The sequence below is a fragment of the Vidua chalybeata genome, chromosome 1, assembly GCF_026979565.1.
Source record: "Vidua chalybeata isolate OUT-0048 chromosome 1, bVidCha1 merged haplotype, whole genome shotgun sequence".
Lineage (NCBI taxonomy): Eukaryota > Metazoa > Chordata > Aves > Passeriformes > Viduidae > Vidua > Vidua chalybeata.
The window spans coordinates 129,346,287-129,372,732 of NC_071530.1; the positions used below are offsets into that span (position 1 = coordinate 129,346,287).

Consider the following 26,446-nt stretch of genomic DNA (forward strand, 5'->3'; position numbering starts at 1 on the left):
AGGCTTCTTCAAAGTGAACAAAACTGACCACCCCTGACCACCCATCCATTAGGTGTGTGTCAGACTCCCTTTCTGCTGGCTACTGAGGGACCAAAGCCAAAGGAACAGCTTTCCACTTCTGCTTGTGACAATCTCCCCACTGAATTCCAGTCCAGTTATTTTAAGTGCCCAGCAAAAGCATAAAATCTATCAAAACAGCATAGGAATAGGATCTCAGTGAGGGAGAGGCATAAATGTGAAAGTATAATCTTAATTAAAGCAATCTCCCTGTAATTATCTCAAGTTAATGGTCTTCTTGTAATGTTGTGCCTACAATAATCTGAGTTAATGTTATTTTATGTATATGTTATATATTGTTATGTGGAACAACATGCAGATCACTTCAGGGTTATCAGCTTGTTGTTATCCCCATCTCTATCTTATGACTTATTCAGAAAGTATTAATTGAGGCAAAATAGCTAGACCTTACCAAAGCCCCAGTTGTTTTAGATCAGATATGATCAGAAATACACTTCCATGAAACTATGGGCCACCTGCATACATGTACATTCCTTGGTTACAAACTCAGTCAATTCAGGGGTTAAAACCACATTTTTTTTTCTCACCCCCAGCACAGCAAAATGTAAATAGGCCACTTGTTTTGCTGCTCTGCTCCATGTATCAGCCAGAGGGTCCAGAAGTTAGTGCTTAGCTGGCAGTTTGCTGATAATGAGGGAGGCAGAGCAGCCTGTTCATTTACAGCCACATCACCTCTGCTGACAGAACTAAAAATGGGCTTTTGTCAACATCAATAAACAAATTAGAAACTGCTCTGGAGAGACAGAGCTCTGGTAGCCCCATTGCGTCAACAGAGAAAGGAGGGGAGGGCCAGGCCCTTGCAGCCACCGACTGCAGGGGATGTGAGGGACCTGGCTGCCTGTAACACTGCTCCTCTCCGCTGTTGGCCTGGTGTGAAGGCAGCTCGGGGACCCTGGCCAGGTGCAGAACAAGCAGGGCTACTCTCCCTGGAGAGGGTGGCTCAGAGTGTGCTGGCCTGGCTCCCACTGGTCACTGCTGCTCCACCAGGCAATCATGGATGTCCTACTGGACAGACTGGCAGGAATTTTTGTCAAAACAATGGGGTTTTTATCAGAAAATGCCAGTTCATCAAATTCAGCAAGCTTTGAGCTAGCAGAGCAGTTTCTAATGAACTTCTTAAAAAAAAAAAAAAAAAAAATTATTTTCAGGACCTGCCTCACTCCTTTCTGATTTCTTGAGCTGCACACTTGCCAAGGACTCACACAACCACAGCTTCACAAGGCTGCTAATATTTCAGACTTTTTATTTTCCAGGGATGAAAAGACTGGAAAGGCCTAGCATGAATAGGGCTTATCGGTTCCTGGAGAACAGGACAGAGCCTGACATCCTGCACACACCAAGGGCATAAAGGTTCCAATGCCCAGGGAACAAGGAGCTTGGACACATTGACAAAGACTTGGATAACACAGAATGAAATTCTTGGACTAAAGGAAGTTTGTAGGAACACCAAACCCTAAATCAATTAAAGTCTCAGGATCTCCATTCAGGTTTCAAAAAATCAAAACTTCATTTTGAAATTTAACATCTCCTTTGTTGTCTGTGAGGAACAGGCCCACTACCTGTCCTCCCACCTCTGAGAAAGGAGAATACTTGTGCTTTCTAAGTCTCCATCCTTTCCTCTCACTTCTTGCAGTATCTGCAGGTTTTCCTGAATATTTCTTATGGGAAAATACATTTCCCTCAGTACTGCCTTCATGGTATTGAGGGCACACAATTTGTTGTTTTATCCAACTGCTTATCTCTCCTGTGTTTGATGTTTATAAAGGCTATTTACCAATGATTTCCAAAGTGTTTTAATAACAGGTGTTGCTTCCTTTATGTATGACAGAGTGAAATTGCCTGTATGAGATCCAGAGACAGGGCAAATAAGGGATGCACTGCTCTGGCTATGATAGTCTCTTCTTCTGGATAAATGTTTCCTTCCACCACCAGGGTGAGACTGGATGTCCAATTGGATGGGTCATTTGATGCTGCTGGAGGGAGCAAAGGCTACTCTGTGCAGTCCAAGGGCTTTCCATGCAAGGTGACAAGTCCACAGCCCTCGTTGTCTTAGCTGTGCAGACCTGTCTGGATGCCTTTCCAATCCTCGACTCAGAGAAAACCGGTCCCCAGGGCTCACACTAAAGGTGACATTCAGGGCATTTTGTAAACATGCAGGTGCCTAGCTTTGACAGAGACACTTCCCAGACCCCAAAGGCACAAGGCCTCCCTCACAACTTGAAGTGCTTCCATTGCTGTTTCTGAATTATTACCTGTGGCTAACCGTCTGCTTAGTTATAGGACCAGCTTGAACTCCTCATTAACAACCAATCAGATATCCACACATTCCTCCAGAGCTCTGGTTCAGCTTCACATGGTCCTGGTGGGCATAAAGAAGCACCAGCTGCAAAGGGTGTCGGACCCAAGCTGAGAGCAGAGAAGGTGTCCCCTAGTTCCACAAGGTTTTGAGGAAAGGCACTAAATACATCCCGTTTCTTTTGTCTGAGGGAAGTAAAAGCAGCGAGTCACATAGGGAACAACAAGAGAAGAGAACATGAGGAAAGATGATGAGGAGAGAAAAGGTTTCCCCATTGTCACCACCAAGGCTTTGTGCCTACAGCAGGGATTATGAGATGATGTCAAATATTCTGATGTCAAATAAATCATGTGCTCATGCATCACCCTATTTTTCTTATAATTACTTGATTACCAGATCACCCTGTGTATTAAAAGCACCTGCTCAAGGTTGTAGAATTGTATCTTCAGCAGAAACAAGCAGAAATCCTCACCATGCTCAGCATGGTGCTTTTTTTGGTAAAAAAAAACCATCAGAACCCACAGGCAGCTCAAATGACAGTGCTGTCCTCTGAAACTAGGTGGCCACCCCCTTAGAAACAGAACAAATGCAAAAAATCAAATATTAAGGAAAGGTTAGGATTCAATAAATAGAGAGACAGACACTTTGATTTGGGCACTGGCCTTTCCTTTTCCCATCCTTATGGCATTGGTTTACTGAACTCAGAGACAAAAGACTGCTCAGTCCGTCACCACTTTCTCTTTGGTTGTCTGCTTTTGCTGTGTTTGCTGCTGGCAGAGCAAGTCCTGCACTCAGTCACTCACATCCAGCTGTCATGAGAGCTGATCAACACCTTGCACAGACATCTGTGCACAGAACATGCCTTTACTGACTGACCTCCATCTCCAGCGGTACTTCACTCTGGGCCTCATCAGATTTCCACCATAGGAAAATTTGGGCACTCCTTCCAGTGCTTTGATTATGATTAAAACCATAACTTTAATTCTACTAATAATTTTGAAGAACTAGGATAATTTTAACAGAGATTTAAAAAAAATACGATTTTTCATCTTCTAATTACTGCATCAAAGTTTGAAAAATTATAGTTTTGCTACAGACCATGTTTCAGATGAGGGCTCAATGCCAATTTGCCACTGGGGACTAAAAGCAAAGATGAAAAGAGTAAATGCTGCCCTGTGTGTTCAACTCAGAAACCAACCATGCTGTTTCAAGGCATGTTTCAGACACAGCCACATAAATGTTTTGGAAAGGAAAACTCAGCTACAGTTTGAGAGAATTCAGTGCTGACTGGAGCAATGATCACTTGCTCTCTTAATGGAACTTTATCAGAAAAACAAAAACATCCTTAATATTTCTAGCACAAACCAGGCATGGATCCAAAAATATTTTACCTCTGAGTAACTGGGGAAATGAGCATTTTCCACCATGCATTCTACTGCAGTGACTCACCAAGGAACTCAGCCCCCAGTGTAAGTCATCCTTGCACAGTGATGCATCAAGAGCAATGCTCAGCCAAGCATATGGCATCACAATCATAGGTAGCAAGCAGACTGAAGATTTATTTCATTATGGGTATGAAGTGCATATTTCATTATGTCCACTGTGCAGATGAGCTGGGCATATAACTTCAGAGAGCTCAATTACAATAGGAAAGCATGGTGAATGCTGGTTTTCCTTAAAGTTCTACCAGTATCGTATCAAATATTCAAAACAAAGCCCTGTTCACATCAGTTAGTGGTGGTTTGTCCCAAATGACATGGGGATCCCTACTGTAAGGCACATACATGCATAATCATGTCTGGGAAAAATTTACAGGAAAATATTCACAGGACAAAGGTTGGCCCTACCCCATCTCGTGCTGTGAGTGTTCCTTCCCACCCACCCTCTCAGGAGAATAAAACATATTTATTCTCACTACTGTATTAAAGAGGAGATGCAGATTCTTTAACAAATCCTATGGTAACACATACCTTTAAGCTCAAAAGGTACAGCTGGATGACGGGAGAGAGCCAAGAGGACAAGCAGACCTGCTTTCCTTGCTCCCCTTTGCTTCTCCCCAGGTCAATGGCTCCCCCCGCCCGAGCACAGCCACCCCCTGCCCCCTCTACGCAGAATCAATTCACTGAACCAGCAGTATACAACGCAGGGAAAAAAAAAAAAAAAAAAAAAAAGGAAAAAAAGAATAGTCATCCATTTCCAGCTTTGGAAGTTGTATTGTCCTGGCAAAGAGTCTGTGAAGCATGACAGCCGGCACAAGGAAGGGGGCTGGGCTGAAGGTGTGGAATGCGGGGACGCGGTGAGGATGCATTGTCACTGCTGTATCATTGAGCCGCTGCCCCGCTCGGCCCGTGAGCAGGGGAGGCGTCGCTTTCTCCCAGTGAGCACTGGGCAGACACAGATATGCCAAGTCCTCACCTGCAGGGCGGTACGACCCAGCTGCCAGTCTGCTTTGTAATGACTCGGGAGCCTGACAAAACGCCCGAATCATTGCCAATTATTCATGTGTCATTTTTGATGTGTTGGAAAGCAGCTCATGGAGACAAGTTGTTCTGACAGTAAGACATACCCTGTTGTTCCTCAGCTAGGGGAGAAGGCATTTGCTTTTCAGAGGGCATTACAAGAAGACCTTGACGATTCCTGCTTACCACCCACCATCCTGAGACCTATCCAAACCACACAGAAGTCAGTGTTAAGACCTGCCACCGGCAGTCATGTTGGGACCTCTGTTTTTTGTCAAAATAAATGACAACATAATGCAGGTCTTTACATGCAATACATCTTTTATAAAAGGAAGCCATTGGTGTACCTTTTTACTTGGTGGTGTATATTTTTGCAATGAATTAAAATGCCAAACTGAATTTCAAGGACTAGGCTGAAGATATGCACAGCAGGCATGCAGGAAGTACCATGTCGCTCACTGGTTTTGGGGAAAACAAGACAATGGAAAATGTCCCTTATTTCACATTTTCTCAAGCATTTTCAAATGGATGTGCAAGATCTTTCACACCACAGTTAATTAGAGATGGAAATGTGTCTCTCACTGTACCAGAGCAAGAGAGGCAATGTAAGAAACCAGAATTACAATACAATAGTGCCAGTTTCTGAACTCAGCTGTAACTATGGCAATCTTCATTCACAGTATTTAACTGAGACTGTAGAAAAATAGTGCACTTAGCAAGCTTGAATAAATTGCTACCTCACCAGCTTACAAACATTTCAAAGACATGAACTTTTGCAAAAAAAAAAAAAAAAAACAACCAACCAAACAAAAAAAAAACTTTAGAAGAAATTTGTATTTGAAGAAATCATTTGACATTACCTTTCATTGCCTGTTCATGTGGACTACAGGGACTTGGTTTTTCAGAGTAGCCAAGCATTAAGGGAGACACATTTCAAGAGGACAGGCAAAAAAAAAAAAAAAAAAAAAAAAAAAAAACCCACAAAAAACAAACAAACCAACAAAATTAAGTATTAAAATAAATTCCAATACAATGTCCTGTTACTGTGCAATTACTGTCAAAAGCTGGTACTGTCAGCAACAGACTTTTCCTGGGTTGTGTAAAGTCAAAAGGGGACACTGGGCCAAATTCTTCTCTCACATATGTGTGTTTTCCCCTCCCACCTTCACTGGCATCAGCAGCCTTAGCTTGCTGCATTGTCACAGCTCCCAGTGCTCCCCATACGTAAGCTCAAATAAAGGAGTAGTGTGGTATTAACAAAAAACAAAACAAAATTGAAGAAATGGATCAATACAGCACATTTCCTCTCCACATCCAGCCCCCCTGATGTTCTGGGCTGTCAGGGAGTGCTTCACTCACCAGCTACTCCCTGGTATGTGGTACAAGCCTGTTCATCTCTGCTTCATACAGCATTTTCCTCTATTCTTCTGGTACAGAAAGTAACTGACAGAAGATAAAGCAAAAGGATGAAAAAATAATATTTTTCAAACAAACCTTTCTTAATAGAGGTGTTTGGTTTGAGACAGCCAGTGAACAATTCTTTGTTTGCTATTTATTGATGTCCAAGAGAAGCCAGAGAATGCTCTGTGTGCTGTATTTATTTCAACGTTCACTATACCAATGCCTCATGTAGAGCAACTGCACCATACATGTGTTTGACAAACACTTAAGCTAATCCATGGCCACACAAGTTTGGTCAGTGGTGCTTGGATGCAACAAAGAAGGCATTTCTAGTTCACAGGGATGGGCACATTTCTGGCAGGAGTCATCAGTGAATCCCAACAGAGTCAGGGACATCTGGCTTCCCAATATCACACTACATCTGGCGATTTGGCCTTGGTAGCAAGACCAAACAGGTTTGGCCACAGTTAACAAAACAAAAGGTACAGGTGGCAAGGCATTGACAGAATTATAATTGCTGCAGGCAAGGAATCATGAAAACATGATGGTCTGCACTGTGAGTGCTGTAAAGATGGCCTTAAGAAATAACCATGGAAAATGGTACAGTGTGGGAAGAGACTCAGTTATGCTATAGTCTCTTTTCCCTTAAGCTTTCTTTGAATTTTTTTTTTTTTTAAGAAAGACCTGCAAAGGTCTTTCTTAAGCAAAACAACATTTTAAAACTTGTCTTTACTGACATGATTGGAATGTTTGGCTGTGAGCCTTGCTGCAGTATGTGTTACAGGCTGAACACTGTGCAGCAAGTCCCATGCCTTCAAGCACAAGCTGGGCAAAGGGAGTGCATTTCTTGTGCACATAGGAGTCCTGATTTTCGCTGTCTGGAAACAGTCCAGAGTTGTCAACGACACAGATTTGCTAATCAAAACTCCACATGGCTGAAGGACATACACATACTGACCTTTACAACAGCCCTGGGAATGCTGCAGCAGCCTGAAATGACTTTCTAGAGTTGCTCCCACTGTTTGAGTTCTTTGCAAGTACTGGCAGGGATACTGTGCCTCCGAACAAAGCACCTTTTAAATACGTACTTTTCAGAGAGAAGGGAGGAATTATCTCTGTTTCAACAGGGCTTTCAGATACCCTTTCCAGATTACTACAGTGGTTTCATTCAGTTATGCAGACTTCAAATTAAAAGTTAATGAAAACTAACACACTTCTTATTTCTCCTGAGGTGCATTTGCTCTCTTATTCAGACAGCTGAGAAAAGTAAGTCAGAAGAAAATGCCTCCTTGTCTGACAAAGGGTGCAGGGATTCTGAGAACTGCCTGGCAGCAAATTCTTGCATCAACACCGTTGCTGTCATTTTGAATCAGTTGTGCTCATTTTCCAAGTGTGCTTTATAGCCACGTCACACATGGCAATGCACGAGCAAGTAAAGTATCATTAGCTCTGATGGGCACCCTTTGTCTTCCCAGGAAATGACTAAATGCTATCCTCAAAAAGCTGACCATTGGAGAGAAATTACAGACTCATGTTTGGCACAGAGTGTGGTGTTCGCAGCTGTACTGACTGCTCGCCAGGAGCTGTCTGCCTACAGAACATGCTGTCTTCCAGCTGCTCGACCCAAGATAGTCCAAGAGGTTAAGAGCAGTGTTAGACAAGTGAACAGCCTTTCTGTTTGCAATTTCTCTTGCTTGGTTTTATAGCTCTTTTCTGGGGAAAGTGAGCTTGTTTCCAGTCTTCACATGATGGCAGATTCAGGAAGTGTTTCCTGGATTAACCTAAGGCACTGCTTTTTGATTCAGGGCAAGGTGTCCATTATTAACATGCAAGAAAAAAACCCCACCCTGTGACTCATATACTTTACCCACTGATATATGCAAATACAAACTGGAATGACTTGAATACAGGAAAATAATTGGAATTTTTTTTTTTTTGCCAGCATCTTTAAACCCTTAAACTTCATAGATCCTGTCCTCCCTTATTCCAGCTCTTCTTTTAGCTGTTCCTAGCAATCACCTTGAGTCATGATGCTGGGTATAATGTAATAGACTCACATGTACAATTCCTGTATTTAAAAAGTTCTTGTTTTTCTGAACACAGCAAAAAGCAGGCAAACAGCAAGAGCTCACCTGTGTTTACACTCAAGCCCTTTCCAGGAAGTCCTTTACCCCAGTGTTCTCCTTCCTTTCAGTGTCATGTCCCTGAACTCAGTTTACTGTGCTCTTTGCATTTCCAGCCTTTTTTTTAATAGGGCTTTTTTCCCCTCTCCTACATGCACATGTATGACTCCACAATTTCTGGGTTAACCACTTTCTGTCTGTATCATTTACCAGTACACTGCATTGCAAGCCTATATGGGGACATGCTATTACTTAATTTTGCAATATTGGTGCAATATTTGGGGAGGTGAGTTGTACTGGTTTGGGTTTCAGTAATCAGGGTCATTTAACTGCTTCAATTTAATTTTTTCTCATCACATAGCTTTTTCTCACTATTTTCAACAAGAGCTGATGTGATCACAAGTTGATTACATTTTGCTGCATGAAAAGGGAAGTAAATTACAATTGCACACATGAATTTTGCAAATGGCCAAAATGGTGCTGGGATAGCTCTACAGAATGATGGAGAGAACAAAAATCACTCCCGGGGTGTGGGTTTGTATTTCCTCCTGCTCCCCTGGCCTGCTGCAATGCCCTTTCCTGCTGCCAGGGACTGCTGCCTGCCCTGCTCCGTGTGCTGAGCATGGAGTTGGTTCATGCCCTGAATTGCTCTGTGAAATTATCCAAGTTGAAAAGTGCTTTTGGGAGAGTTCAGAGCACTTCCACGTTAAAGTATGGCCGGATACACTTTTTTATGGGTGGTGACTTGGAGGGCCTCATAGGGGACATGAAATAGGAAGCAAGAAAGGTCTTTCTACAAATGAGATACAGTTGGATGGCTTAAACCGGACAGTAGACAGAGTGAACAGAAACACAGCCATCTGCCCTAGAGACTTCCAGGGTTATCTGTTCTTGTACCTTTAACCTGCATGGCATCAGTATGACTGAGCCAGCTTACACAAGGGCACAGTGACACATCACAACCGAGTTGTTCACTGGGTAGATCAAAGCCCTCTGTGCACTTTGAACATGAATCTTCCATTGGGATTAAATGGTAAGGGAGATTACTTGCTGTGAGCACTGAAAATGAATGAGTATGAAGATTGTGCCTGTGATGACAATATTTGTGAATGCATTTGTTTTCTAGTATTGAAAGTAAATATTTTATTCATTATCTCATGGGAATACATTATTATATCAGCAACACATTTAAAAGAAACAAAAATATTGTGTGCTACAGCAGTTTACTAAGGAAACTGAAATAGTGAGTTAGGTGAATCAGTCCTTGATAACCCAAACTGTAATTTAAAACGCAAATGCCTTTCTGAGCTCATCTATTCTAAGCTGGATAGAGCCCAGCATGTTTCAGTTTTTAAATAACTCATTCCCATGACCTTTGCAATTCACTACCTTACACAACAGTGCAAAAAAGAGCCTCATACATATGACTCAGGCTGCCTTAGGGTTCTTGAAATTTAAGAAGGCAGCCTACATAACATGATCACAAGGAAAAGGAAAATAAAAGACAGCTTATATAACATCCAGAGAAATTGAACAAATCTCTGCAGTTGCACAAGGCTGCAAGCTGCAGAGATGCATCCAAAGTTCAAAGAAGTTTCAAAGAAACAGCCTGATGTAGCTGGTGTTTAGCTCCAGTGTTTAAAGTCAACACTAATAGAATAAATAATCCTTCTTCTTAAAATACTACTCTAAAACACTTAGCTTGCAATCTGAACTTGCTCCAGGGCATTTGAAACACACTAAGTAAAATGATCATGGGGAAAGAATAAGGTGCCTGCACTGCTAACTTTTAAGCCCCAAAGGTTTGCAGAAAACATGTGTCCTGCGCTCCTGAGGAGCAGCAGGGTAGCAGACATCTTGTGCTTACTGAATGTCCTCCCAATGCTCCTAAATCTTCATGGAGGTTCCTCAGAGGCACAGCCCATCTGTGGGGGGAACATGTGATCTTCCCCACCTCCCTGGCCTCTGCCACAGGGACATCATTGAACTATGCAATTGAATTTGCAGGTTATTCAGACTTGCAAGCCAAATCCAGCCCTGGGCTGGAATCCAGATTCAAGGAAAGCACCCCAGTGCCAATGCAGGGCAAAATTAGAATGGGGATCTCTAAATGACCTTATAAAAATTCCCCAGGAGAAGAAAGGCACCCCTAAAGCAGGCCTGCTGGAAATGATCACTGTCAGGCCTTCTCTTTTGATTAAAAGCCTGGCACAGGACCACAGCTTTGCTCTGGTGAGATGGCCAGGATCTCTCAGAGGGAGTTGGCTGCCTACAGTTCTTGAATACCATAAACAAAGCTCCAGATCCACTTGTAACACAGTGTTGCTCCTTCTGCTTGTTCCTATCTTACCATATAACAGCCTAATGGCTAAAGCTTTTAACTGTAAAAGGCTGGTATAATTGTCACCTTCATTCCACACTGCCCTTTTTCCAGGTGAGTCCTGTTACTGTCTGGCTGCAGGTCAGCTGAGGTGAGGGCAATGCCTTACCATGCAGTGAAGACTGGTCACTCACACAGGAATCCACCACTCCTTGGCTCAGAGGCAGCAAATGAGACTCTGTAACCTTCTGCTTGAGACACCTGCCTGGAAGAACAGAATACTGGATCTAGTCAGGGAAGGGAAGAGGTTAGAACAAATACATGTTTGGTTTGTTGTTAAAAATATAAATGAAACATATAGTATAAAGCAAATGGTAAATATTTTTGTAGATGGGGTCACTTGAGATAATGAGTCCATTTATCAACCAAGGAAACCAGTAACCTAACTCATCTTTTTTTCTACAGGGAAAAAAAAAAAAAAAAAAAAAAAAAAAAAAAGCAGCTTATTTTTTTTGGTCAAATACAAACCCCAAAGGATACAGGGTCTTATTTTCCCAGCATTTAGGTAAGGCTAAACTGAGAAAGGCAAAGAGGAATGAGAAGAAGGTCATTTTGATATTAGTTCTAAACTTCCTTGTTACAAGTGGAAATGTGACCTGATCTAACCCTGGGCCTCAAGACACCTAAAAGATTGGTTCAGAGCCTACTCTTGGTTCTAAATTGAAATTTCTAATTATATCTTCCATAACTACTTTTCACTCCAAAGTACCACCTCTTGCTAAGACAATAAAACTGTCGTTGGCATTGGTTGCTCTTCCTAATTGCTGGAGAAATTATTAGTCTTCAACATTCACATTTGCATAGAAAGATCTCAACTCAAGCCAGCTGTTTCTACAGACCAACCATGGGCTTCCATCTCTTGACTCCAGTGACCTCAAGTAAAGACAAAAGGCTGTATTCAATTACCAGCATCTGAGCAATCTTTTATTTCAGGGCATTATATCTGATAAAATGAATCCAGGATATCATTGTTCCAGCAGCATTAGGGAAACAATATTTTATCTGTTGAAAAGTGTAAGCTATTCTCTGCATGGAAAAAAGCAAGCAGATTCCCCTCCCAATTTTATTCTCCACTATTTCCCCTGAAGTCTATTGAATCTTTTGCATGGCAGCCATTATAACTGCAAATGTAGTTACTTTTGAAAATGACTGTAACAAAGAAATATGAAAAATGTGCATAATGAACTACAGATGGAAAAGGGATCAGACCCTTAGAAGCTAAGTTATTGCTGGATCCAACTTCCTGATATCCTGAAACTACTTCCTCATAGTCAGACACTGATAATGTCCTAAGTATCATTCTTGAAGCTGGCCAAAAAAATATTTTTCTACAGAATTTCCTTCACTTCATCAAGCTGTCAGAATGCTGTATTCCCCAAACTGGACACCAGACCCTGAAAAACCAGCCCAGGTGAAGAGTGCAAACTAGTGCACAACTACTACAAAATGAAAAAAATGCATTTAATTCTCTGCTAATGAGATAGGAATCAATATGGTACAAAGAAGTCCTGAGGGGCAAGAGACAACAAATACAAGCTTAACATGGAAGATTCTGATTAACTAAAAATTAAAAATCTTCAAAATGTAAGTGGTGAAGTACTGGAACTGGGACCCAGGCAGACTGGAGAACTTCAGTCCTCAAACATGTCCAAAATAGGACTGACCAAGTCCCTGAACAACCTGACCTAGCTTTGAAGGTGGCCCTGCTTTCAGCAGGTCCTGTCTGACCTCAATTACTCTCTGAGTCTAGGAAGTTGGATCTGAACTGCTGAATGAGTCAGACCCATTGCTGCATTTCAGAAAGGAATTAAGAGTGAAGATACAAAGGGCCTCCAGGGGAGACAAAATAAATTAAACTAATGATGAATCCCACAGTGACAGCAAAATACCCACTGAAAGCAATTGTCTGTGATTCGCCATTGGACTTGCCTTTAGAAAGGGCAGGGGAGAGATGATCGTGGCTCAGTGCTGCTGGCTTACTCTAAAGTTGATATTCTTAAACGTTCTTTAAAAATCACCTTTTGCAGGGCTCATTGTAAAACGTTCACTGTACTCAGGAACCCAGCTGTGCTGAGGCAGGACAGATGCATCACCCACAGCAAACACTCCCTGAGAGGGCAGCAGAATACTTGAATGTACAACCAAACTCTCCCTTTCAAGCAGGCTGAAGAGCACAGGCCACCGCTGTTTGCAGGTACTCCGTCTGCTCTGAGCTCTACTAACACATTGATTTTTGCCACATAATGCTCCTGATTTCTGCTAAAAATAAATTGCTGCTCTGTGGAACAGCATACTTAGATTGCTGTCATTGCTTCTGTAATGCTTTCAGGAAAGAACACAGTTTAGTCCTGTCCAATCCTTTCTGTTTATTCCATACCTGGCTTTTTTGTCTCCCTTATTTTCTCCCTTGTTAGGCTTTTCTTTCTGCTCTCAAAACTTTTAAGATTCTTCTGCCCTTTTTTCCTGCTCCAGGTTGGTATGGCAGCCTGCCAAGTGGAAATGTTTGATCTGTGCACTCAGTTTTAAGACAGGTTTTATAAGCAACTGTTCTTTTCAACAGGAGCAACACAGCATTTTTGTAACACTGTGTGCAAGGATATAATAAGAATGTTAAGGAGTCATGGGATATAAAAACAAGTGAAATATTATCCTGTGGTCCTGAACTAGCTTTCAGTAAAAGTGAGTCAATAAAAATGAATCAATAAAATATTTATGCATCGGCACAAGAACCTATTTAAACTAGAAGGTTACTGCAAACACTTGATTTCAAATGAAAATGGATTTTGGTGGTCTCTAACAGTTTCCCTGGAAATGTGTTTCTCTGGAAATGTGTTTCTCTGGAAATGTGTGTTAGGGTAAGTACTGCAGCCCTTTAGCTGCAGTGATAATGCATAGCTGCCTGTTGGTTCTGCAGTGCAGAATTAGCCACTGCGGGCAACAGGCACATTAAGACAACTCATGTCTCTTGTTACACTCTGTTGATAATCCTTTCATCCAGGGAAACAGAGAGACTTTGCATACCTTGAAGTAGTTACAAGTAATTGCTTTTCCATCAATCTCTCGTATAAAATGTTAAATGTGGAACAATATGTTTTTATTCATTAGAACATTTTTTTATTCTTTAGTATCAGCAAAAATGGACTGTTGCTCAAAGTTGCACAAAAAGGTCTTGGCAGCAGCAAGATGAAGAGAAGGAAAATCTAACTTTCCAGTTAAATTGCAACATCCAACTTCTGGCAGCACACCAGCAAACTCACATAAGCTCAATGAGCAAACTGTCAGCCAAATTTTAGCATTTTGCCTCTGATTGGTGGGATTTATATGTGGCTGCTAAGACCACAATCTTTTCTCACTCAGTATTTTAAAATGCAAACTTTGTCTAATGTTCAGATATATTGATAGGATACTGTGAGACAGGGAACTACAAATTCCAAGACCAGCTCTAAAAGCAGCTCCTCTCCTGGCCTCAAATCAGGAATAAAAGTAAAATTAAATCAATAAACAGGGAGCGGTATCACTAACCTTTCAATTTCACAGCAAATTACAGAGAATTGAACTAATGGGCACAAGATGTTCTGAAGACCAGAACTGCTAAATGCTAACTATTTTGTGGAATTTTTTTTCTAGGTAGGTAACTTTAGACAGCAACATTCTCTGTGAAAGTCATACATGAAGCCACTCTCAAACTCCTCACTTAGAAGAATATTAGGTGATCAGTGGTGACCTCAGCCCAATCCATTTCTGTGTATCTACTCCTAGAACGATGACTCAAATTCACCCAGGCAGAGGTCTGTCTTCCCACAGCCTTCTTCCTTCTGACAAGGTAAGAAGGTGGTTTGACAGGGCACCTTTACAGTCTATAAGAAAATTTCTAAACTTGGGGGGCCTTACAGTCACTCTTGCTGAAAGGAGAAAATTATGTAAATGGTTGTTATTTCAGCACATGCTGGCAATCTATTTTTAACCATATGCTACCGTTAAAAAGGAATGCAAATAATTTGTTTTCCATGCTGTTTAATGAAGTTTTCAATGTATAATGGTGTCTGTCAGATGCTTTTTTTTTTTTTTTTTTTTTTACTTCTAAAATAGGCCTCAAAGAGAAGATGATGGCATACCATTCTGGATAAACAAATAAATGTCTCAAAACTCACCCAGAACACCAATAAATGAAAATTTTAATACTCTGTGTTTTCAACTACTACCATGAAAGACTTGCATTTGTAAGGATGGCATAATTTTATTGTTCTAGCTGATTTTCACACAGAGGATCACAGGGCAGTACTTTCCACACTCTTACATTTCAAGTAGAGCTCTTGAGTCTTCTGGGCACTAAGTGCAGATTTTTCTTTGTTTCTTCTCGTGGTTTTGGTACGCAGCTATACACATCCTACCAACTGAGTAAAGACCTAAGTATAGTAAAAAATCTGTGTTTTGTTACAGCTGCTGAGGGAATGCTAATTGCAAACCCCAATGCTTGCTAGCATCTGCTGCCAACAACACACAGCAAAGTGGGCATCCCAAACACCCTGAAAAATAGTAAGGCATAAGAGCACAGGAATCTATAAACAGAGAGATGATCAAAGAAAGCAAAATACTGTCGAACTTACATGCTTTCCATATTCAGAAATGTACATGAAGAGTAAGTCTGGATCAGAGTACCTCAGAAGCACATGCAAAATTGAGCGTTGCCCTAGAGATGTGGAAAAGGCACAGGACAGTGGCTAAGAAATGGAAGAGAAAGGAGGGAGGGGAGGCTACTGCTGCTGCAGCAGTGGCAGGAACAACACGTGTCACCCTTCCAAGGAAGGGCTGCTCGTTCTTCGTAGCCACTGCCCTCAAACCATTCCTTGCTGGTAGTGCGGGCAGCAGTTGGCGATGTCAGGGCAGAGAGGGCCCTGGTCTTCTTCACTGCACAGTAGCCTGCTCTGCCTCGAGGGATTCTGGAGAACACAAAGCATCACGGGGCAAACTAATTAAACAAATCACAAACCAAAAAAAAAAAAAAAAAAAAAAACCACAAAACAAAAAAAAAAAAAAAAAAAACAACAAAAAACCAAAACAAAAAAACCCCAAACCAAAAAAAAAAAAAAAAAAAAAAAAACCACCCACAAAACCAAACATAATCTCCCCGTATTTCAGTAGAAGCTTCAGTGGTCTCTTGCGGAGTTAATGAGCCTTGTGACTGCAAGTCAACTCTAACATTTCAAGGCGGAAAAAAACCAAAAAGCACCACTCTTCCAAAGGAATTCAGAATAAATGCCAATACACGCTACAGAATTTAGACACTTTCTCATATTGGGTCTCCGTAACAGTCAGAAGTTGTGCGACTGACTCCTGACTAAAGGAGTGTGGGGGGCTTTCTCAGGGCAGAGAGGGCCCTGTCTGTTGGGGACAGACTTTAGCGGTCCCTCGCGGAGTTAACGTGCCTCGTACCTGTTAAAGGCACTTCCCGAACATTCCGGGACAAACAGCCCCGCCGCCGTTTCCCGGCCGCAGAAGCCCCGCGGGCTCTCCCTGCCCTCACGGGCACCTCGGGGAGGGGATCGGGCACAGCGCGCGCCGCCGCCTTCGCGCCCTCCCGCCCCTGCGCGGTGCGCGCGCACGCACCGCCCTCTCCTCCTCCCCCGCCCCCCGCGCGCTCCCTCGGCCTCCGCGTCACGTGCCCGCCTTGCCCTCCTCAGCAGCCAATGGGCGGCGCGCCGCGCGCCGCAGGGCCCTTTATAAAGGCGCGGCGGCCGCGGGTGTGAGGCGGTGGCTGTCGGGGGGGTTTAGGAGTGGCGGGTGCGTTCGGGGCGGCGCGGTCCTGTCCTTCCACCCGTCTCCCTGAGCCGCCCGGGAAAGGCCCAGGTCTGTGCCCAGGACAGGAGGAGGAGGTGGTCGTGCCGGAGGCGGGCGGGCGGGCGGCTGGGGAGGGGCGGCCATGTCGGGGCCGCGCAGCGTCTGAGCGGGCAGCGGTATCCGCCGCGGCGGCGCGCAGCGACAGCGGGCCCTGCCTGTTGCCCTGCCGGAAGGGAGAGCGGGGCCGGCGGGGCTCGGTGCCCGGGCGGGCGGCGGATTCGGGCGGTCCCTGCGGAGCTGGCTCGGTCCCATCGCTGGGCGAGCGGCAGCAGCGGCGCCGTGCGCCCGCACAAGGGCTCTGTGTGCTTGTCTCCTCCTGTCTGCCGTCCCACCTCCGTGCCGGAGCTCTACGTCTTCTCTAACAAACTCTCTGCCTGCCTTCTCCCCCCGCCCCCCGGGCTTCTGCTTTGTGGATGTTGGCGGCTTCATGTTGTGACAGGAGAATGTGTGTATGTCCTGGGCCCAGGCGGATCGGTATGTATCTCCCTTCGTGGAGCGACGGGCTCGGGGGTCGGATGGGACCCGGGGAAGGGGCTGCGAGGCTGGGCTGTGTCTGAGGGCTGAGGCCGGACGGAAGGATTAACGGTGCTGCTTGTGTTGAATGCGTCTTGTTCCTCCTCCCCACCTCCCCGCCCTTTCCAGCTGGCTCATTCAGGTCTGTCAGGTGTAGGAAAGGCACCTGAGTGGTTTTACCTGAAGCCATGGGTGTCTTTAGTACAGTGTTTTGCAGGAACCTGTCTGTGCACTGTCAGTTAGCCCTAAGAGTATGGGTATAACGAGCCTTTATTAAAGAAAGGTGGAACATTTTTCTGTTTTTTTATGTAGTACTACAAAACCCCATAAGTTGACCATCTGATTCGTTATGGGTCATATTGTATTTATAGCTTGAAAATTAGTGCTTGTACCCTGCTCTGGGCTTGGAGAGGTATTTACACTGGATTGATTCTAATATCTTGATAAATCTTGATTGAACTGTAAAATTTCTACTTCCTTTTCTTCTCTGACATTTTTTGACTAACCGTAATGATCTTGGGATCTTAATTACTTAAAGGGCAGCTGGAGTGTCTGGTTGTATTTGGGGCAGCTGTGTTGTGGGGGTAAGTGGAAGAGACTTTAGTTTCAGTTGCGGTTTGGATACTTAGAATTAGGCATTTCCATTTTTTGGAATTATTGAAGCTGGTATGTGAAACAGACTGATCTCTTAAGCTGGCATAGATCTACTGTAAATGATATGAGCTGTGGAAAATGTGAGGCCAGCTTCTTACTACTTCCTCTTGGATTTCATTTGATAAACTAATGATTAAAAAACATAACAATATCTTCTGGTGGCACTGCAGAACTGTTACAGCAGCAATACATTTGTATTTTTGCTTCATCATGCACCAACAAAACTGTCAGAACATTTGAGGCACCACTGTGGGTCAGCACTGAACACAAATGCTGAGCAGTCAGGACAGCTTGATCCAGGTGGAGTCTAATGGGATACCAGTGCTGAAGCTGAGGTGCTGCTGTAGGCCAGGCACATCCATAGAACCTTAAGCAAAATTGTTGCTTTTAAATGTCATGTGAAGAAATGCACATAACTGTTACCAAAATAGCTTCTGTATAATTAGAAGGCAGTGAATAGAATTTAAAATCTATATTTGGAGTTGCAGTCTACTGCTGTCATGCTGTGTGCATGTGAAGCCTGGACTGGAGAAGCAAATGGCTAACATAAATTCAGTATTCATCTGGAAGCTTCAGCCAATTCACTGCTCCTGGGCACTGGACTATAGCCTGAGCTCTTCCTGATACCTGCACAACAGAAAACTTCAATCTTCAGCTGTCAGTGGGAGACTCAGAGTTTTTGTGAATGTACAACAGTCACTCATTAGTACTGGGGAGTCAGTGAAGTGACGGGAACATGAATTCTACTCTGCTTTCAGCACTTACATGTCATGTAACAGAGAAGTGGGCTTTACTCTGGTTTACTTAAAAGAGCAAACAAACTTGGAGGGAGAATATGATTTGCTTCCCTTTCTTGAAACAAGGAAAATGAAGTGAAGCTTTGTATGTTTCCAGACACTTCTCAGCTAGCCCAGGTGATCACAATCATGGCTGAAGCTATGGAAAGCTAATAGAAATTGCAAAATGCAATTTCTCCTATGTTGCATGATCCTTTAGGCTGAGTATTGGGGATTGTTGCATATTTTATTGGGGTTGAGTCTCTGAAATACTGGTATGCCTGCTTGGCTAAAAAAATCCATTTACTGACTGAAGAACCTTGCATAACACAGCAGTATCCATTTCTTCAGTAAAACAATTTGACATGTAGCTGTGCAGATAGATTAGTACTTAATGACTGCAGTAAGCCTTCTAATGGCCTCTTCTGAGAAAAAGCTTTTGCTATGAACCTTGATCATAAAAGAGAAAATTGAATTTGCCTTAAATGTGTGTACTTCACACAAGGCACAGTTCAACTCCATCGAGTTGTCTCTCAAGTATTACATTGTAAAAGACTTCTTGGTAATGAGGCACAGTGAATAAGGCTTTTGAGAGATACTCTCACTAATGTTGTGATTTGGTATGTAAATGGAGACAAGAAAGAGAATGCTAGCTACTCTCTTTTTCAGGGAAGTGAAGAATAAGGAAAGCTTTTAGATGTGGCAAGTAGCAGTAGAATATTTTTTCAGATACTAATGTTTAGATTAATATTTAGATTCAGATACTAGTGTTTATCTTAACACTGAACTAGCTTTAGCATATTGTGCAAGACTCTGTTCTAGTCATGGAAGCAAACAATTCATGTATAGGCCTTCAATTGAGGAGCTTTTCAAGGTGTTTTAAAATGTACTGGGATGGAATAGCTGTTGGAAAGCTGTATTTCCTTTCTACCTCTTGTACTTACATCTTAAGCTAGAAAATTGCTGCATAGATTGCTGTGGCTGTTTTGTATATGTAACACAAGTTTAAAGTTTTACATGTGGAAGGGGGAGAAAGAGAACTGATATTATGCAATCAGAAGTCAGTAGCAGGTTTTGTTTCTATCACCTACTTCTTGCTTCTGCTGTCTAAACAATCTTTATTGTATGTCATCTCAGAGTTTTCTTGAGTCTCCCTGATAGATATGTTCTCTTCTTCAGCCTTACAAAAAGAGTTTTCTTCCTTGTGTGCCACATCTATCTGTCTGTCGTCTGTGAAATCACCAGGAAAGCAAATATCTGTAAAAGTGCTGTGGCAGTTCTGTAGAGTGCTCCATGCTACCTATTGTGCTAAGTTGTTTGAAGGTTCATTGACTGTCTGGGTGATGCTTTCACTTTCTGCCTGCTATCTGAGTGGGTATGAGAGCTAAAATACCTGTGCTGAAGTATGGTATAGCTTTTTTGTTACAGCCCAGTGTAGTGTCTATAAGCACCTCGCAATGCCTTTCTTTGTCAAGTTCTTTGAAGCTATTAACTCCATATAATAAGCAACTTGGTTAGGAGCTGTAAACATCTTAACACTGAATTCTGGGGAAAAGAATCTCTTAGCTGTCCCGCTAAGTATAGTTGTTCTCTTGTCTTTCAGCAATTCCAGTCCGAAGCTCCAGGCTGCCATTGTTGTCTGATGCCATGCCAGCACCAGCTCATCTGTTCCCATTGATTCGTAACTGTGAAATTAGCAGAATAGGCAGTACTGCGTGTTACTGCCACCATAAACATCTGTGTTGTTTGTCATCTCATTTTGCTCACAGTCACTTCAGATATGCACCGCAGAAGAAATTTGCGGCACTTTACAGGCCAAAGGAGCACTTCAATCACTTTATTCACGCAAGGGATTATGCTTCTACGCCACAGAGGTTTTACCTCACCCCTGCACAGGTCAACAGCATCCTGAAGGCAAATGAATACAGTTTCAAAGTCCCAGAATTTGATGGTAAAAATGTAAGTTCGGTTCTTGGCTTTGACAGCAACCAGTTGCCTGCTAATGCTCCAATAGAGGACCGGAGGAGTGCTGCCACTTGTTTACAGACGAGAGGGATGCTTCTGGGTGTGTTTGATGGCCATGCAGGCTGTGCTTGTGCTCAAGCTGTCAGTGAAAGACTGTTTTACTACATTGCTGTCTCTTTGTTACCTCATGAAACTTTACTTGAAATAGAAAATGCTGTGGAGAATGGCAGAGCTCTGTTGCCCATTTTACAGTGGCACAAGCATCCCAACGATTATTTTAGCAAAGAGGCTTCCAAGCTTTACTTCAACAGTCTGAGAACTTACTGGCAGGAGCTGATTGATCTCAACAGTGGAGAGACTACTGATGTGAGAGAAGCTTTAATTAATGCCTTTAAGAGGCTTGATAATGATATTTCTTTGGAAGCTCAAGTAGGAGATCCAAATTCTTTTCTCAACTACCTAGTGCTGCGAGTAGCATTTTCTGGCTCAACTGCCTGTGTAGCCCATGTGGATGGTGTCGACTTGCATGTTGCAAACACAGGTGACAGCAGAGCAATGCTTGGCGTTCAGGAAGAAGATGGATCTTGGTCTGCAGTTAATTTGTCCTATGACCACAATGCACAAAATGAACATGAAGTGGAACGTGTGAAAATGGAGCATCCAAGGTCTGAAGAGAAAAGTCTTGTCAAACAAGATCGTCTCTTGGGTCTCTTGATGCCTTTCAGAGCTTTTGGTGATGTGAAGTTTAAATGGAGTATTGACCTGCAGAAGAGAGTAGTGGAATCAGGCCCAGATCAGTTGAATGACAATGAATATACAAAGTTTATTCCTCCAAACTATCACACTCCCCCATACCTCACAGCTGAACCAGAAGTCATACATCACAAGTTACGGCCACAGGATAAATTCCTGGTTTTGGCCACAGATGGGCTGTGGGAAACAATGCACAGGCAAGATGTGGCTAGAATTGTGGGGGAGTACCTCACTGGTGTTCACCACCAACAGCCAATAGCTGTTGGTGGCTATAAGGTAACTTTGGGACAGATGCATGGTCTCTTAACAGAAAGGAGAGCAAGAATCTCTTCAGTATTCGAAGATCAGAATGCAGCAACTCACCTGATACGTCATGCAGTGGGTAACAATGAGTTTGGAACTGTGGATCATGAGCGGCTGTCCAAGATGCTTAGTCTTCCAGAAGAGCTGGCTCGAATGTATAGAGATGACATTACAATTATTGTGGTGCAGTTCAATTCACATGTTATAGGCGCATATCAAAATGAGGAATTGTGAATTTAATGCAGTGAACTAGTTACTAAAGTTGTAACAAGGGCCAGTATGAGCAGCAAATTTTAAAAATCAACCCAAAAATAAAATTTTAAAAAGCCTTTGACAAACAATTTTTGTTTGTTAGATTCAGCATATCTATTGTTCCTGCCTTTCCCCAGAGATCTAAAAACATGGGAAGTGCTATTGACCCAATACAAAACTTGAAGAGGATGTCCTAGCTTGGAAAAAGAATTTTTTATAACAACTTTGCACTATTGATTTCATGAATGCTGCTAAAACAATGTCTTGAATTTGGCAAATTTGGATGAGGGAGGAAGTAGGATAAAGAATTAAATATCAAAGATCTGGCTGTTCAAGAAACAGCTTGCTTATAAAATATCTGCATATAAATACAGTTAAGGAAAAGTAAAAGGTATTGTTGAATTTTTTACAGGGCTAATTCTTGCAATGGTTATCTGTGAATATATTATCTATTGTTTCTTCTAAGCAGAAGGTCACTTGAACCAAGTAAGTCTTCAGTGTAACAAAGTTGTCTCACTTTCATATGGACAATGTCAGTCATGTAAGGATATTTGTCTAAGTGTTGACTTTCAAGGCAGGTCTAAGCCATAATCAATACCTGAGATTCTGTTACAGTTTAATCCTCTTATGCACGGTAATTTCTAAATTTCTTGTGCATTAGTACTTGGCTGTGGTTTTCTGCACAACTTGTAGGGCAATAACACATTACAACATGCAGCAAGATACCAGATAACTTCATGGAGGACTTCAGTTTTCAGTTTAAAGAAGCTTTCAGACTTTTTGAAAAGTCAGTATTGTTGGTTAAGGCTGTGTTTGTTTTCCTAGAGGTTATGTCCTTCATGGACTCCTTCTCTCTGGCATTGCTTATCTACTAAATAACTTTTCACCTGAAAAGATCAGAAAATCATTGCTAACCTCTTTGTAGCTTTGTAACTTGCACTCATTTTCACTTTGGATATTTCAGAAGGTCACAATATATGTTCTTCATTTGAACTCATATGTGTAAGTTGAGTGAAAAATTACAAATTACAAAAAAAAAAATGGAAGTATGGCATGTAAACAGCATTTTCATTGGAAAGCTCACTGTGTATGTTCAGTGGCTATTTCTAGCAACTTCTTTTAGTTGTGTGTTTCTGGGCAGCATGTTTTTACAGTCCAGAATACTATTGCAGAGCAGTCTCTGAAATGGGCCCCTCTGGCTTGGAATGGTTGAATTTGAACTTAAAAGATTAGCTATACTTGTGTGCCAAAATTGTTTGGCTTATAATGGTGAAAGTAGAGACTGACAGCTAATTGGTCATCATTGCATCTATTTGAGGTATGTTGCATTGTGTACAGATTTATTTTAACCTGCTCTTAGGTTAAAAACTGAAATGCCTGCTGAAATATTAGTCCTTGATGACTGAGAGAACACTTTTAACTTTATTCCTGGGTTCTAGAGAACAATGCTAGGTCAACTTATTTCACTTTGCCAAGGTGTTTCAGTTAAAATACCTCCCTAGCCCTCATCATAGCTAGTTAAATCAATACTTAATTAACTGAAATATGCTAGGTTTCTAAAGTGGCATTTTTTACTAAATATGTCTTGCCAATTAATGCTACTGTACATAGGGTGCACTTAATTTGAACAATGAACCTGTGCTATAGTAAACATTGGCTCCTCAAACTCACAAATGTTATGTGTACTCAGTGGCCTGCAGCTTTAGTATGTCTCTACCTAACCTTAACTATCAGCATCAATATTGCTGTAAGGTTAATGATGCCTAAGTTCACATTCAAGATGTACACAACCCTTCTTTATTTGAAGGGAAAAGGGGAACTCTGAAATGCTTAGACAAGTACTGGCTGTTGACATTGCTTCTGTATGTTGTGTTTTGGTGACTGTGTCATTAACTAGGTCAATAGATTATGTTCTATCATTTGAATGCTGTATGTATCTCAGCTGTTGCAGTATTTAACTTTCTTACTTTTTTTACTGTTAAAGCTCTATTTACGTGCATTGATGTATTTAACCTACGATTGTTGATACGGATTTGGTACAAGTCATATCTAGAAGAAATGCACATTGGTCCCATGGATACAACTTTTACTGAGGAGAAGCTGCTTTTTGTAGTAAAGATACTTAAGTATGGGGTCAGACAATATTTGTGTTGCTTGGAGACTTGCTCAGTATGTATGCAGTGAACAGAAACAGCATAACTGCCTGCTGAACAGGTGATCTGAACAAACATCTTTTAACAGATTCCAATAAAATGATCAATTATGCAGAAATCTATGTGTATTGAGTTGATGTAGAATGTGATAACTCTTCTGCTAGGACTTTGTTTTTTTGTGTGATCCCTGTTATGAATACATCAGATGGCCAATGGAAGCAAAGTATAAATAGAAACAGAGAATTGAACTTCAGAGCACTTCAATGCCACCGTGAGGCTCAATGCCACCCTGCATCAGGCATGCTGCTGCTGCCTCCCCCAGGCAGCAAAGCTCAGATCCTTCCATCAGTATCACTGTGTGTCTCAGTTCCCAGCACCTCATGAGTACCTTCAGGGGCAGTGCTGCTGAGGAAGCAGCAGCATTTTGGATCTTAAAGATGGGTATTGTACTCTGTATCAAGCAATAATGCATTTCATAAACAGTCTAAAATATGTGTAGATTAAATTGGGGCAAGAATAAGCTGATGGTGAGCTAAACAGAAACAGCTCTTGTGCCACAGGCTGAGGACACATTTGCCTTGTCTACCAAGGCATCATTGATTGCATTGTGGAAAGTACAGATATTGTGTGTGTAAGGGTGATGCTGGGTTTAGTTTTTCAAATAAGGATTTCACTGCTGCAGATATGTGGTTCAGCCATGGAGGATGGCTGAATCTTGACAGTCAACACAAGATTTACCTTAATCTTTAAAACTGTTCTAGATGAATGTGTCAGTTCAACAGTAATACTATATGAGATGAGTGGGTGATGTGCTATCTGTATTTCCAGCTTAAGACTGTTAACTCTGTTCCGTTGTGTCCAGTGCTATCTGCATTGTATTTGCAACCCATCGATCTGAATGCTGAAGCACAACCCATGTCAGTTGTACAAAGGGTGTTGTTTCTAATTGAAGCTTATGTAGAACTGTATTCAAAAGCTTCCTTGACAGGTTTCGTTACTGCTCACACCAATGACATGGTGATTGGTGGCAAGTCCATGACATGGTGGTGGTGGTTGTATTTGCAATGCAATAGATAAGCCTATTGTTACAATGCTGGTTACACCTGCTGTTTTATTTGCTGCTTGTGAGTATTAGTAGTAAATGTCTGGGTAGAGGGAAATTATAAGCTGACTTCATAACTGGGTCATAAATGAAGTATAAGCTGGCAGGAGCATTGTGTGGCAAAATGAAAAGTAATCTGAGATGCATAAGTGTTCCTATCTCTGTTCTGCAAGGTCTGACAGTAAAAAAACCCTAAACAACTTATCTCATGTATTGATCAGTGTGCAAGTCTTCTGAAACTGCATTTCTTGCAAATGACCCACCTAATCAGTCATTAAACTTTCCAGGATTACATAAAACTTAAGCATAAGAAAATATAGTCACCATTCAGTATATACCATGATAGGCAGGTACTTTATTTTGTTTGTGGCAATTAATGAGAAATAATAAATTAGAAATAAGAAATGAGATTTTTTTTTGAATGTAACAAATAAAAGGAGTAGACTGAAAGTTCTCTAGCTCAAAAAACAAGGACCACCCAGTACAAGATTGTTTTAAGATTGTTCTCCCTGTATAGTCTCTTTCTGTGTTGACTCAAAAAAAAAAAAGATGAACTGCAAAGTATGTATCTGTTGTGGTTCCTAGTCCAGGACAAGTAAGTAATCAGTCTTACAGATTTTAGGGGATGTTTTATGCAGCAGGCTGTTCACTAGCCTCATGGTGAATCTTTATCTGAGCAGAAAAATTGTGCTTGCTTTATAGACTTTCTATTAGATTTCCTAGATAGAAAATCCTCTTTAATAAAACTTGTGAATACCAAACTATTTTATAGCATCATGAATAAACTGGTCAGTTTTAATATCCAAAATGTGTACTTAGGGCAGCATTTAATGTATTGGCTCACATCTTAATTGCAAAAATAATTCAATTAGGTCTGGCTAATTGGACATCATGTCACATGATGCTGCAAGACAGGAAAAATGTCTAATAAACAGGGAGATCATTGATGTTAACAGGAAAGCACACAGCCATGTATTAAGCATAGTTTCATTCAAAACCTGGATATTAATGAAATGAGTCTGTCAAATTTGCTATAGCCTATAGTCATTAATGCTGTAACCTTTCCTGTTGCTCATCCCTAGTGCTTCTTTGCCCACTGTGGTAGTGCAACAGCTGGGCTAATAACGAGAAGACTATTTTCCAGGATTTTGTGCAAGGTGATTTGAATGACTAATAGTAATTAGTGTTCCCAGGTTTAGGCAGCTGGGAGAGGAATGAATTTTGCTTCCCTGGTAGCAGCCTCTGGGGGAAAAAGTAAATCTTAAAACCTGGCTGCTGTACAGAAGACCTAGCCAGAGCACTGCAATGTTTAATAGGGATTTATTACTCCTGCTAAAAAGCAAAGTGTATTCATTTGTACAGCATGCTGCATTAGTGCAGCTGCCACTCTGCTACTCAGA

General features: G+C 41.9%; 1 protein-coding gene and 1 long non-coding RNA gene across 3 annotated transcripts; one reads left to right on the forward strand and one right to left on the reverse strand.

Moving 5' to 3' along the window:
* Positions 1–1,304: 1,304 nt before the first annotated feature.
* On the reverse strand, positions 1,305–2,436 carry LOC128789184 (uncharacterized). Its single transcript, XR_008431343.1, has 2 exons — positions 2,331–2,436; positions 1,305–2,198 (listed from the first exon to the last, which is right to left on the reverse strand). It is a non-coding gene; the product is annotated as an uncharacterized LOC128789184 (long non-coding RNA).
* A 14,075-nt stretch (positions 2,437–16,511) lies between these two features.
* PDP1 (pyruvate dehydrogenase phosphatase catalytic subunit 1) lies at positions 16,512–25,250 on the forward strand. 2 transcript variants are annotated; one of them, XM_053956276.1, is made up of 2 exons: positions 16,512–16,584; positions 20,122–25,250. In XM_053956276.1, exon 2 carries the CDS (start codon positions 20,166–20,168, stop codon positions 21,771–21,773), a length of 1,608 nt encoding a protein of 535 aa, XP_053812251.1. In that variant the 5' UTR covers positions 16,512–16,584; positions 20,122–20,165; the 3' UTR covers positions 21,774–25,250. The 2 variants fall into 2 exon arrangements, with proteins under 2 accessions (XP_053812251.1, XP_053812243.1); XM_053956268.1 differs by lacking the exon at positions 16,512–16,584 and adding an exon at positions 16,815–17,049.
* Positions 25,251–26,446: the final 1,196 nt, after the last annotated feature.